This window comes from Herpailurus yagouaroundi, unplaced genomic scaffold (assembly GCF_014898765.1).
Source record: "Herpailurus yagouaroundi ecotype Mexico unplaced genomic scaffold, PumYag 199, whole genome shotgun sequence".
NCBI lineage: Eukaryota > Metazoa > Chordata > Mammalia > Carnivora > Felidae > Herpailurus > Herpailurus yagouaroundi.
In genome coordinates this window covers 8507530-8521415 of record NW_024412430.1, presented here as the reverse complement: position 1 = coordinate 8521415, position 13886 = coordinate 8507530, and the positions used below count along the sequence as shown (strand labels likewise).

General features: G+C 42.5%; 1 protein-coding gene across 2 annotated transcripts; it reads right to left on the bottom strand.

Annotated features, from left to right (window-relative positions):
* Window positions 1-870: 870 nt before the first annotated feature.
* ZFAND5 (zinc finger AN1-type containing 5) lies at window positions 871-11662 on the bottom strand. 2 transcript variants are annotated; one of them, XM_040449344.1, is made up of 7 exons: window positions 11557-11647; window positions 9347-9429; window positions 7054-7213; window positions 6511-6622; window positions 5777-5880; window positions 3243-3368; window positions 871-2521 (listed from the first exon to the last, which is right to left on the bottom strand). In XM_040449344.1, the coding sequence occupies exons 3-7, from the start codon at window positions 7202-7204 to the stop codon at window positions 2373-2375; spliced, it is 642 nt and encodes a 213-aa protein (XP_040305278.1). In that variant the 5' UTR covers window positions 7205-7213; window positions 9347-9429; window positions 11557-11647; the 3' UTR covers window positions 871-2372. The 2 variants fall into 2 exon arrangements, with proteins under 2 accessions (XP_040305278.1, XP_040305277.1); XM_040449343.1 differs by lacking the exon at window positions 9347-9429 and having other exon boundaries at window positions 11557-11662.
* Window positions 11663-13886: the final 2224 nt, after the last annotated feature.

The window sequence follows — 13886 nt, the reverse complement described above, 5'->3', positions numbered from 1 at the left end:
GATGCTCCTGACAAATCCTCAACCCAAATCTTTCCTAAATACTTCTCACAAAAAATTGTGGAAACATTACCACCATCTTGTGCTGCACAAAGTTACAGAACAACGAAGGGCCCATCACCTTGTCATCTAAGTCTTTATCCCCCAGATACCACTTTGATTTCAAAGCCTTAAGATTTAAAATTCATCAAGCAAACATTGACAAAGATAGCACTGAGAGGAGAAGTCTTAAACTTTCAATAAAAATTGTTGGCCCCAGTACTGTACTTTTCACCTCAATCGTGATTCTTCAGTATCTTCATAGTTCAGGAGATGGTCTCATGATTTCCGCCACGTGAAGCACAGGCAGCAGCACCCAAAGAACCATGACAGACCAGTGAACGAGGGGATTTCCGTTGCAGACTCCATCACTGAAAAGTCATGGTTCTGCTTTTAGCTTCAGCTACCCCATGGGCCCAGCCATACATTAGAACCGAATCCGAAACAGAAACAAAACCATGCCTGTTTCTGTACACAAATGGTCGTGTCACCTTATATAAAGCAAGAAAACGGGCAAGGGAGATAGGTCACAGTTGTGAAAAGTCCATTCCTTTCTCAAGTCCTAAGATTGTTACGATCCTAAAAGGTGCCTATTCATTTCTTCAAAAATAAGCTGCCCATTGTGTACCACACTTGATGTCTCAAAGTTCATCTCAAGGCTCTCACTTAAACATACCATGTTCGGGGCGGGGGGGGGGGGGGCAATTAAAAAAATTACACGATAGCCATGCAAAGTCTCCATATGCAACTACCAAGTTGGAGATGAAACATTTTCTAACTATTCCTCTTTATGATTTCTACCTGTGGCTTAAGAACCCAATGAACAAGTGGAAGTTTCCCTCTGTACATGGCTTTTATTATTTACATAATACAATATAGCATCGATGCTGAATAGCATGATTATGTGCAATACATAAATATGAACTATCTGTACACATCTGCAGATCTAACTCCGAACTAAGGTACATAAAAATCGAAAGCAAAACCGAATGCTTTAATTAAAGTAAAAACTAGGACTGAACACTGCAATAAATCAGAAGTAGTGCCTCGTGTACATACTTAACTATTTACAGATGAAAACAGGCATTACCACAATACTAATCTAACTATGCTCGTTTATATATAAAAAACACAAGTTTCATACATCACAAAAACCTTCCATTATGACACAGAAGTGATATTACCAGACAAGCATCAGTGAAGTATACTGCCTCTTCTAGTTGTTATTGTACAATGCTGTAGATAATGCAGCCCATGCAATACACCCAAGAACACTAGAGTCCTACACCCAAGTACAATTAATAGGATAACGCAGCCCTCTGCGAGTGGTGCTGGATACCACTAAGAAGTCTACTGCAGCCATGTTGGTTATGATTTTCCATGCAGAAGGTACAGTTACATTAAGAACTGAAGTCTTTAAAAAAGCTTTAAACATTCTTTCTTGAACCAAAACATTCAACAAAAGATGCACACGAAAAATGAACTTTTCAGATACCTTTGCAACTTAAAATTCAGATGCATGTTATTCAATAGAGCTGCGGCATGTAAAAACCAAATGTAGTTTTAATTTCTTCTTGTAGACAAATTAATCCTAGTGCAGTTCTGTGCTACACAACATTTTGAGCAATGAGAGTAATGCAGGCATCTTCTGGTGCAGGCCAGCACAGTAAGCTTCAAAGAGAGCTCAAGCCCCTGTTGGCTTGATGGCTTTACTCATGATAACCAGTTGCGATGTTTACCTTTCACAGAATGTCTTACTTGACAGCTTTTAGGAGACCAATGAGCCAGGCTTACATATGGCACCAAATACTGGTTTCACGGAAAGGTCTGATCCTCTTTATAGCTTTCCTCCTGCTTCCAAAGAACATGTTGTGGAAATTAACAGGGTGAAGTTGGACTATGGAAGAAGTAGACTGCCAGTCCTTTTCTGGTGTACCATTTTTTAAAAAAATACAGGCACATAACACTAGCCAAAGATTATACCTTGATTACATTCCCAAAAGGCAGATATGCTGCAAACATGCAGAGATTTCACGGATTATGTTTGGCACGTGGGAACTAAATTTTGTCCCTATCGTCTGTGTATTTCAATTTGCTGTGCAGATTTTCATCCAATTTTATTCAGGGGAGGGCATATACATTTTGTAGGGCTGTATCTATCCATTTCTGCCTGTAACAAACACCCAAACATCCTAAAATTTCAATTATAAGACAGACAAGTGTAAAGTAAAACTCTGGAGAACATCAAAGGAAAATGGCCATGCATCTGCTCTTTAATGTTTTCCTACGATATATTAAAATAAAAACAAAGTTTCAGTCTCTTCACAAGTAGTAATTTATATTCTCTGGATTTTTTCAGCCACAACAACTGGATTCTCTTTTCTGATTTTTGCTGCAGCTTCTGCTTTGTAATCATATGGACAGTTGTGCTTGTCAGAGTAACGGTGAAGTCCACAAAACAAATTTCCACATCGGCAGTCAAACCCTGTACACATAAGAGGAAGTAGAGTCACTTGGGAATTTGCAGTAATTAAAGGGGAAAAAAAAAGCCTCAGTCAGTGGAGAAAAAAGAACCAGATTTTCATGGTTCTCTGTAACATGAAATTGAGTCTGCCACTTGAAATTGTGAAACAGCTTTCAATCTCTTTTGACATAGTGAGAAATTCGAATAGCTCTTCCTCCATAAACGCCTGTGGATAGCACAGGGTAGAAATTACACAGGCTCTAAAGCCAGACTGACCTGGATGCAAATCCTCCTCCTCCTACATATAACAGGATAACGTTTTCTCAAGTGAAAACTAGGGAAAAGAGAACCAGAGGGTTCTGAAATTTACAGGGAACAGTTAAGAAGTATTCTAATACTTTGTGCCTGGCTCAAAGATGGTGTTCACCGTTTGGGTCAACTACCTTCTCCTCAGGAGAACAAAGAAAAGACTCGAAAGCAATGAATTTTTATCAGTTCAGTAAAGCAGAGTAACTCACAAGGCCTGAAGGTAATAAAAGGTTCCAGAGGATTAGAGACACAAGTGCAAATCAAACCCAACTTCTCCCCACTATCCTGCCCTCTTTCTAGTCCACTCTGGAAACTTTCTGTTCCTGAAAGTTGGGCATTTTGTTGTAGGTGTTAGGACCGACCAGTCCCTTAAGGGAGCTCCCTGTTAAAGCCTACCAACAAAATATACGTTGTCTTCTATGTTCTCTAATACCTGTAAGGCCAACTTTCTTTCTGCACATAAAACATCTGTTCTTCTTTGGTTTGGGCAACTCAGGAGCTTTTTCTTCACTTTGAGAAGTACTAGGCTGAGAAACGGATGGACTGGGCTGAGTGACAACTGAAAAACAAGGGTGAAAATGAGATAACTGTTAAGAGTTCACTGGCTGACAATTACTTAAGTCACAAAAAGAAAACATTTAAGAGAAGCAGGAAGATTCTTAGTGAAAATATTCATGAAGCCTTTCTTAAAAACATGTGCTTTAAACAGAATCTTCTACTTCAGTATCAGAACTTTCAAATCTGACAGTTTCTTGCCAACCAACATATACTTGGCTTCTCTAAATTTTGTAAAATGATTACTCCACTCAAATTCCTTTAAACTGACTCTTAACAGGTAGTACTAGGGAATAAACTCCTAAGTTTTAAAGACCTGGGAGATGCTGGTCACATGCCCAGTTTTTCCAAATTGCAATTGCCTAAATGCAAACTTCTTAATTAGGGCAGTTTACATTCATTATTACTCAGTACATAAAGTTGCCAACCGTCAAAAAACTCATTTTGGTTTTACACTGATAGACAAAAGACTGAATACATAAATTTAGCAATTTCAGTAAGTAAAACCCAAATCGTTAAGCCCTAATTAACTTCAGATCCTAAAATTTCACAATTATTTTGCCATTTTAACACGGGCTTTATATGGTCACATGCAGAAAATCTGAATAGTTCTTAAACTTTTTGAAAGATCAGCAAACAGTCTTTAGGACAATATAAGTACTTGTGAAGTTTTGACTACTAAGGATTCCACAGGCAAATCAAGAATTTTTAAAGCACAGCTTTTATTTGCTTTGCAGTACTTCTCTAAAATGGGTACAGAATTTAGACAATGAGAGATAATGATCTCCTTTTAAGAAGTCCGTGTTTCTCCTTAAAGTTTTAGTTCACATGACATCAATAAAATTTGTCAACATGAAAATTGCAGTTCAGCACATTAGAGCTCACCATTACCACTAGTTACTTAAAACAAAACTACCAAATTAGTTCTGCTTTTATAGAATTCAATTAGACCAGAAGCACAGAGTTTTAATATTAATCCAAACCCCAAGAATAGCAAATTATTGTATGCAATGCTAAGATTACTGCTTAAATAGGCCAGCACCAATGCTATAAGCATAAATCCAAACTCTAGAGCAAGCTGATAGGTTTCATGACAGCTTACTCTAAAATTCTCTGTAAATACATAACTCATTTGCATTAGTAATATATTTAGTCAGACTAATAGCCTATTATACACTAACAGAATAATACTCTACCTACTACTCATTCCTAATAATCTACTATGACAACCTAATAGTTTTTCCTGATGCTATGATGGTAAAGAAAAATGTACGGGAACAGTTTGGGGGAGGGGTATGTGTGACAGCCATTTCCTTGGCTACATCAGAAGACTGAATAGTGGTTCCTGGGACATACAGGGACAAATGGGAGTTAAGAAGGGGGAAACGACTCAGTAAAGGCAAAGAGGAACAAACTACAGAACCTATTAAGAAATAATAAATGCAGAGACTAGGTACAGATCTAAACCAAAAGAGTACCGTTCCCAGGTCAGAGTAATTTTGTTTATAAAACCCCACGAACACCTAATTTGGCCGGCTTTTTCAGAAAAATTGAACTCCTTTGAAAATACCAAATATGGATTCACCTGCTGAACTGCAGAGTTTTTACTTAACTTTATAAATTAAGATTGCTATAGTTCACATAAGCTTTGCTATGTGATGTTAGCAAAAGCAAGCCTCCAAAGCAGATCACATACCCACAGATGTTATTTCCTCACAATAAAGTTTTATATTGTGTTCAGTCAACACTGTACCAGGAGACAATGAACTGAGTAAATGAATGATGTGCCCTACAGAGTACAGAGCTATCTGTTTTAGGGCCCAGCACAGGTAATTCAAACAAGTCCATCTCTCAATGTGACAGCACTTCTGACTATGCTCTACAGAAGCAGAGACTCAAAGGCACTCAGTGAAAAAAATGCCTTTCCATATTGAGTTTTGAACTCTTGCTTTTTCAACTCCTAGACTTTTCAACTTGAAAGCTTCTTTCAGTGTTCAATATGTTGTCTTAAATATTTTCTACAACACTGAGGATACCAAGACTGAATATTGCTTTTGATTATAAAACTTTCCTCATGGCTTTGAAATTTAATCTAATTTCTTCTGTTTATGAGTAACACTTTCTTTAGTGATTTAGAGATCTTTGAAATATAATGGCAAACGACCTTTTAAGTTCATTACATTCTTAATATTTCCAGTTCCCAGATTATAAATTTATGGTGTGAGTTTAAGGAGAAGAAAGAAGAGTGACTATTTTACACCCAAGGGACTTGAGAGAGAGTGGTTCTTCCTTGGCCTAGATTTTACAGCTCTCTCTCCAATTTAACCTTCAATGGGAAGGAACTCCTCTCCCACCAACTCTTTCTTGTACTACCAAATCCAGAACGGAACTAGTATTAAACAAAAAGCATACCTGGCTCTGACACCTCTGTTTTCGGGGTAGTTATTTTGTCCTCTCTTGAAATGCTCATTTCTGTCATTTGCTGAGTTACAGGCAAGGCAGCCACAGGCACATTTCTATTTGAGTTCAAGCAAACATTTTTAAAGATGTTAAGGGTACTTCTTTGTGAGACAGTAAGTTGTCAGTTCAACTTTAAAGTACGTACTATTTCCAACATGATCAAATGGAACTAAATAATCTAAAAACTTAAAAGAATATTGGATGCCCAGCACACATGGTTGAGAATAAAGAAAGCGATCTGATAAATGGCTCATCAATTCAAGGCTGCATATGTGTATGGGTTACGATGTCCTATTATAGCCAACTGGAAACTTTTAGCTGTGCCTGTAACTTAAGGGCAAAAGGGGCAGCTTTGCCAAAATGTCTTGTGTAGCATTACAACACAGTCTGCAGAGCCATACTCTACAATCACTTAACCTCAATTATAATACAAGCACAGCATTCTCAATACAGCATCTTTGAGAGTACCACGGAGTGTTATGATATACGTCTTTATTCAGTGACCTGTAAGACCATGTAGTAAAAGATCCCAGAATCCCAGACTGTTCAACACAAGCAAAGCCAAGGGCATCGGATCCATTAACATCCTTAGTATATATAGACATTCATAATTAGAATGGTATGGGGAGCACCCATGTATTTCCTTGTTGTATTATGATAAAAAAGCCTGAAGTGGTCAATCTTACCTTGATTTTTCAGATGTGCTGCCAGCAGCACCTTCACAGTTGTTTAAACTAGTGTCTGCTCTCTGTACAGATGCAGAATCTGAGGTAGGACTGTTGGAACCACTAGCTGTTCCTATTTAAAAAAAGGATTTGTAAGAAACAGCAAGACTACCAACACTCAGTAGCAAGACTCTTAATAAGTAACAAATACTTGCATTTAATTAGGTTAGTGATTTAAGCACTTTCACTGTACTGCTGAATCCTACAATTAAGTGAGTATCCAAACAAAAACATGTATGGAAAAGTCACATCCAGTGAACATAAGTATGAAACAAAACCTCAAAAAGGAAAATAAAAAAGCTAGAAGATGCTTGTAGATGGTCATTCATTCCTGATGTTGTCATGCCAAGGACGTGGGCTGGGCTGCTGCTTTAATTTCAAGCTTTTCTCAGGAATTCTCTTCTTGGGCTCTCAGCATTGATTCTCATAGTCTTAGGCCCCAATTCTTGGTTCTATATTTTCTGTCCACCAGTTCTTCAAATGGGTTTTTCCTTGGAAACTTACCCATTGGGCTCATTCTGCCACTATTTTGCTGCCTCTGAAGATGTTCTTTGTAGCAAACGGAACACATTCCATTTGTCCTAGGATTCCCATAAAAGCCACATCCTGTACTACACAGCATGGGCCCTGGGGTCTGGTTAGTCTCCTGAGCCATATTTTTCTGCTATAAACAAAACAAAAACAAAATTTTAGAAATTAGCATGTCACCAAATAAAATCACTAAATTAGTATGACAGCCACCAGCATACCTTTGTTATTTCTAAACACCAAGTCTATTTCTAACAAAGGCCCTAATTATGTTAATCATTAAAAAGAGTAGGACAAGAAAACTATGAATATTTTGTTGCCTTTATAAAACAAAGGGCATTACAGAAATTGTGTTTTTAATTTGATAAACAATGAACTATAGGAACTTCACATTCTTTAGGACAAAAAAAATGCTATCATTAAACATTAAAATGCATTACTCCACCTATCACTATGATCTTTGTTTCAATTTCTGAAAAGGTCACTCTGCCAGATGTCAGAATTACATTTAAATCAGTTTGGACAATTGTCATCTTAAAGTCACTTTCTGATTTCTGCACTACAGGCAGACCATATCAAATGAGATTTTTACTTCTCTGGCTAAAAATATATAAAATGGAACTTGCCAATGAAAAAAAATCTACAATAATCACAATTAAGTACCAACTCTTGATATGTACTAGTGGTTCTTTAAGCTGGCTGTACACTGGATGTAGCTATAAAGCTTTCTTAAAATATCTTACAAGATGATGGGCCTCACTAGTAATTCAACAATTCTGCTATGGGACAGAATTTTAAAAACTTTTAAAAACGCAACAACTTTACAGAACACTGAAGAGAGCTGACAGATCATCTGGCCTTTCCTGCTGCCTTGGCACTGACAAGTGAAGCTCTTTAAGAATTTAGGGGTCAGCTGCTCATGCAATTCCTTTTAAGTTCTACATTTGAGGTGTGAAATCTGGGTTTGAATACTTTAAAGGCAGTGCCTAGTAACTTGCAAAAGCACAAATTATCAGCTATAGATTTCTCCAGCCAAAGGCTCTATTAAACCTTTTCACGAGTGCTTGCCTTCCTCACGTCAGAAAATGAAACCTTTGAAAGCTCAATTTCAATATGGCAAAGCCAAGCAATATGAACACACAACCTTCAGTAGTCATTAATATTTAATGCTAGGTTACCAGAAAGAACTTCATACAGCTAGCCTACCTTGCTTTTCCAGAAGCCTTGTTAAAATTAGAACAGATATAGTAACATTACGCTAAATTTAGTAAATTTTTCTGAGTTTTAAGTGAAAACACACATTAGAAAAATTTAAACTGTAGAAAGTTTCCATGTCACCTTAAAATATGTATGTACGTACAAAAACATATTTGAGAGCATTTTATTAAAGGGAGATTGTGTGCTATAACTTGTGGTCATGGTCATTTAAATGTGTCTTAACACTGATAACGGAAGTTAAGTTACTTATTTGTTAAGTTATAAACATTTCAGATTAAGTGCAGGAAAGTCCTTCATTCAAGCTAGAGCTGGTCTAGAATTTCATATGGCTTTTTTCCAACTAACACACACTAGAATACACTCTTTAGTGAGTTACTAAAAACAATGTTTTAGCAAGATATTTAATACTTTTTCCCAAAATTACAAGAAGGGGAGAAGAGGGCTAACCAAATTTGACCTGGCCAGAATCTTGCCACTATTTCCTCCACAGTTAAATGATAGTACTCTTTCCTTTCGGTAGCAAAAAGAAATATCTGAAGCTTGAAACTACTTCAAGCCAATCAAGCTTATGTGGAGGGTGTTGGAGAACCACAGCTTACTTCAAACAATACTACTAATTTAGTTGACATGGTCTCTTTAAATAGTAAGTGGAATTTAGCTGACTCATTTTGGAGCACGGTAGTGTAAACATTTCAACATCACTTAGGTTTATTAATAAACATTTTCAGCTGGGCTTAAAAAATTTTTAATATGTGCAAAAATGCTTCAAATAATAAATTATGTCTTTACTTGCACGCCCCCCCGCCCCAGGTAGTATGTGGGAATCTGCTCTATGCAAAAAGTTCATTCCTTGAAGCCAGCTTAAGAATTATGCTAGCTCACAGTTGCTATACTAACTTCCAGTGGCTCATCTGACAGTGGCTTTATAATGGCGAACAGGCCCAAATTTAAGCATCAACCTTAAAGTTAAGCATCAACCTTAGTTAATTCAATTCTTTAAAATCTTTTACATAAAAAGGAGGGGGAAAGGAATCTCAATGATTTTACCCACTTCGACTTGCAACTTGCAAAGTATTCCACCTTCCCTTCTTCAGAAAACACAACTACTTTCAATTCACTATAAATAGCCTGCAACTGAGACACAAGAGACACCAGGACATTAGTCTTCCACGTAGCTTCCCATCTTGTAGATTTCCCCCCCCCTAGAAAGCGAGCTTTTAAACGCCATCACATGTGCAAAGCTTGCCTTAATATTTCTCAGAAGCTTAGATCACATGGGCGGGAGCTTCAGCCTGTCACAAGGCTGCAATGTGACAGGCTGAGCTGGATGGAGGCTCTCACATAAAGCCTAGTCAACAGGGGCCTCTGAAATCAGCTTCTATTTATATCTTAGAGCCTGCCAACTCCTACACAACCCCAAGAACTAAGGATGCTGCGTTTATATATCTAATATAATAAGGAAACAAAACAAAAAGATGCCATTAAGGCTGCTGCTTTTTTTTTTTTTTTTTTTTTTTTTGGTAATGTAGACAGGGCTAGTGAACAATCTCAAATTCAACAAAAAGATGCATCATTAATCACTCGTGAAGCCAAAATGGTCAGGGTTGTTTATAAAAACCAAGCACAGTACAGAGAGCACCGAGGCAGAAAGAATCCTCATGTTTAAATCCTCCTGCTTAGCAGCAATTTGGGGCGGGAGAGGGCAGTTTGCCATTAAGTGCCGTTTCCCTTCTGCTTGGCAACATTTCAGAAAAATACAATACCATTACTATTTAGTACCTTTAAAGTTTTGTTGTTAGAAACTTGTGCAAGCCTGTGCCAGCTCTATCAAGCACAGGGAAAATGTTTATTTTTATAGTTTGAATAGCTGAAATGTATATTTTTAGTTTGTGGCTTCCCCTAACTTCTAGTTTAAAGAAAACCAAAACCTGGGCATGTAGCAGAAAAACTCTCCAGCCTCAAATATGAATAATAATTTAAAGAACGACATTTTACACCTATGGAATTTAGTTTTCAGGTGCACATGTTAGAAGATGTTAATGCCTACTCACCCTGAGTTGAGACCTGAGTTCTAGTATCTAATCTACTTCTAACTAAGCCAGTGACCTTGGGCAAGTCCTTACTCTCCTGATCTCCGTTCTCTCTTTGCCAAAATGAGATTACTGTGATTTTTAAAGGCTCCTTTCCAGGCTTAATATCTGGCCCGAGACAGAAAATAGGGGAGAAGTACAGTAAATTCTTTGTTGGGAAACATTAAAAAAAAAAAACAAAACTTGTAAGATAAAATTGCAATATTCTCACCCATGAAGTTCTGAAATTCTACTTAAAAAAAAAAAATAAGGAATGAAATTTTATTTTATTTTTAAGTCTGTAAATGACCTGAACTCAGGTTTAAAACTAGGGGCTCTGTGACCTATATGCTACTTTACCCTCATGTCCTTAGATTCTTAGGAGGCATGCAACAAATAAACACGGGCCTTTCCTGAAAACACGGCTCCACGGGAGTGCGTGGAAAGCGAGCAAGAAATGCATGTTCACCAGCCTAAATGCACGAAACAAAGGGGAAGGTGCTCCATTTCCTTCATGAAAGGGATCTTGGGCGACAAACGCAGCGACGCCGGCAAAACTAAAACACGACGACGGAGGAGTCCCCCTCACCCACGTTCCAGCGGATTTCCGAACAAGTCCGGGTCCCACCGGGCCCCCATCCCTCCCCCCAGGCCCCTCTCGAAGCCGAGGCCTTGCTCAGGAAAGCCCAGCAGGGCCTTCTCCAAAAATCACTGAGTCATGCAGAACAGCAGCTCCGCAGGCCAGCCGGCCCCGCGCCGACCCCCGACCTCGACCGGCTCCTCCGAGGCGGCGGCGGCGACCCGGGGCGGCCGGGAGGAGGGGGAGGGTGTGCGGTGAGCAGGGGGCCGGGGGCGCGGCCGCCGCCACGGCCCCTTTGTCTCTCCGGGTCCGGCTGCCCACGCCGGGCGCCGCGCCGAAGGAGGCCCGGACGGACGCGAGGGAGGCCCGGAACCCACACGCCGGGCATTGTTCTCCGGGCCGTGCGGGTGCAGGCGGGCCGGGGGCGCGGGACCCCGGGCCACGACGACCGGATGACGCCTCCGTCTTTGTGCTTCCTGAGCTGGAGGGCGGGCTCCCCTCCCCCGGAGGCCGCCAGCCGCGGCCCGCTCGAGCTCCGCCGGAGCCCCCCACTGCCTTCCCCCGGCCCGGCACGAGCAGCCGGGCGCCCTCCCCCAGCTCCGCACCACTCACCCTGCGGGGGGCAGGAGGGCAGGAGCCGGGCTCGCGCGCGACGCCGGCGCGGTGAGGCCGGGCCCAGGCCTCCGGGAGGGGCGAGCCGGGCGCCCGGAGCGGCCGCCTCGGGCCGGGAGCGGGTCGGAAGCGGAGGTGGCGCTGCCGCCGCCGCGGGGTCCTCCTTTGTTCCTGCAGCGGCACTGAGCGTGGCCGGGACACGCCGGAGCCCGGGAAGTGGGAGGAGGGAAGCGAGGGGGGGGGCAGAGAAGGAGGCGGAGGGAGGACCGGAGGCCGCGGCGGCTAACGCTGCTCGCGGCACTCGCCCGTCGTCACCTCACGCCTCCACCGGCGGCGGGCTGGGCCGACTCCGAGGGCGACCGGGACGCGAGCAGGGAGGCCTGGGCGCCGCGAGGGCCCGCCGGCGGTGCTCTCCGTCGCCTCAGCTACGGTCGGGCAGTTGCGCGGCTGCCGGGAAGCGAGCGAGCCCCAAGTCCAGACGCACACAGGTCCGCGCTCCGGCCGACTGACGCTCTCTCTCCGCCCGGCGATCGGGCAGCGAGGGAAAGAGGGAGGAGGGGCGGGGTCTGTGCGTCAGCGAAAACCCCGACGGCGGCGGCGGCGGGGAGCGCGGTGACGTCGTGAGCCCGACGCCCCGCCCCCTCGGGCCCTCTTCACGAGTCCAGGAGGCGGGGTCAAGTCCGGCCCTGCTGCCGTCGCGCGGAGCCGAGTCACTGGCGCGGCTGTCGGCCCCAGGGTGGAGCTGGAAGGAGCGAGTCCTGTGGAGAATACGTTTCTATTTTTAACCCGATTGTCCGCCCTCAGCCTTCCTCCTTCCGATTTTCTCGCTCAAGCCCGCTTCTCGCCATCAGAGTTCTCACGCTTTGTCTCAAGCCCTTGGCAGACATTTCCCTTTCCTCCTTACTCCCCTAACGGTCGCTCCCCACGTCGCCCAGGAGTTAGTGAGAAGGATTCGCTTCGAGAAAAGGAAACTAACTTCTCGCCTGTTTAAGAAGCCTACACTGACCCGTTCCCCCCTACCCCCTTTCGGTTCTAAAGTCCAGCTAGAACGTGGCCCGGGCGCCGCCAGGAAGCAGCGGCGCTCGCTCGCCCCAAGGTCACGGGTGGTTGTGCAGAGTCGGGAAACGCTCGGCCGACTGGCTGCCAGTCCGGCCCCCGCGGCCCTGGCGTCGCTGTTCGGAACAAACTGTTTTGGCCAGCCTGTAAAATCCCTGGAAATCGACTATTCCAGTAAGGCGTCGTGAACTAGGAAAGCACCAAATGTTCTGCTCAAGATGTGGAGTTAAGGGACAAAAACACGCCAGACCTGAGGCGGGAGAGACCAGAAAGAGGAGACGTTGCAGGGGGGAAGTGCGACAGGAGGGGGGTATTAGGCAGTTCAGAAGTGAGGCACAGGGCCTGACCATTTAGCAGAGGCGAGTGAACTCAAAACACAGAACCTTTCCAAAGACCCAACAAAAATATCCCGCTTGCAGCTGACCTCTCCAAGTGACTTCGGTTGAATTCAAAAGAACAAAATTACTAAGACAGCAAGTACTTCTGAAATTTTGTAGTAAACAGTGGCCTTTACTGAATAAACAGAAACGAGGTTTAGGGCTTAGGTGAGCCACCGCTAGAATGGAGTGAAAGGTCCCTTCAGTGTTTCCAAACTTGCTCTTCGGAGAAACCACCTGGGGTGATTATTTAAAAGATTCCTAGGCCTTTATCCCCTGGAGCGGGAGCTCAGTAGTTCTCCAGATGATTCTTTGTGATTTTGTGTAGTTTGGGGGAACCCTGTCCTGGTGCCCTGCGCCAAAATTTCCAAGTCAAACATTTCTGTGCCCCAGAAAGCAGAATACACAAAACATAACTGAACATTCCCTTCACGATTTTAGGGTTATTGCTGTGGTCAATTCGTATGTTAGAGATGTAAGTAGTTTCAGTCACTGGAACAGTGACCATTGGACTTTATTTCCTCGAATGAGTAAATAAATTAGTAAAAACCCAGCAGCTACCATTTACAGACTTTTTGGTGCTGAGTTTTTTCCATTTAGGGTCTCATTCAATCTTCAGGGCAAGTCACTGAGATAAGGTACTATTATATCCATGTTTCCAGGAAAGGTTACAATGACCAAAAGGAGTAAGTGACTTGCTTGAAGAGCTGAAGGACAAGGGAAGCCAAAGAGGTAATTTTTTTACTGAGGACAAAAATAACTTAGAGATTCCCCCTACCCCACCCCACCCCACCCCGAATTTTAGTTACTAAAAAGTGAAAGAAGAGAATTCCTGAAGAAGCATATTTGAAACACACACACACACACACACACACACACACACACACACACACACAC

Coding starts and splice junctions, on each gene's coding strand:
- ZFAND5 (XM_040449343.1), bottom strand. CDS start 7,204: ATGGCTCAGGAGACTAACCAGACCCCAGGGCCCATGCTGTGTAGTACA. Junction 6,623..7,053: donor TGGCAGAATGAGCCCAATGG/GTAAGTTTCCAA, acceptor TTTTTTAAATAG/GAACAGCTAGTGGTTCCAAC. Junction 3,369..5,776: donor AACAGAGGTGTCAGAGCCAG/GTATGCTTTTTG, acceptor CTTGTTTTTCAG/TTGTCACTCAGCCCAGTCCA.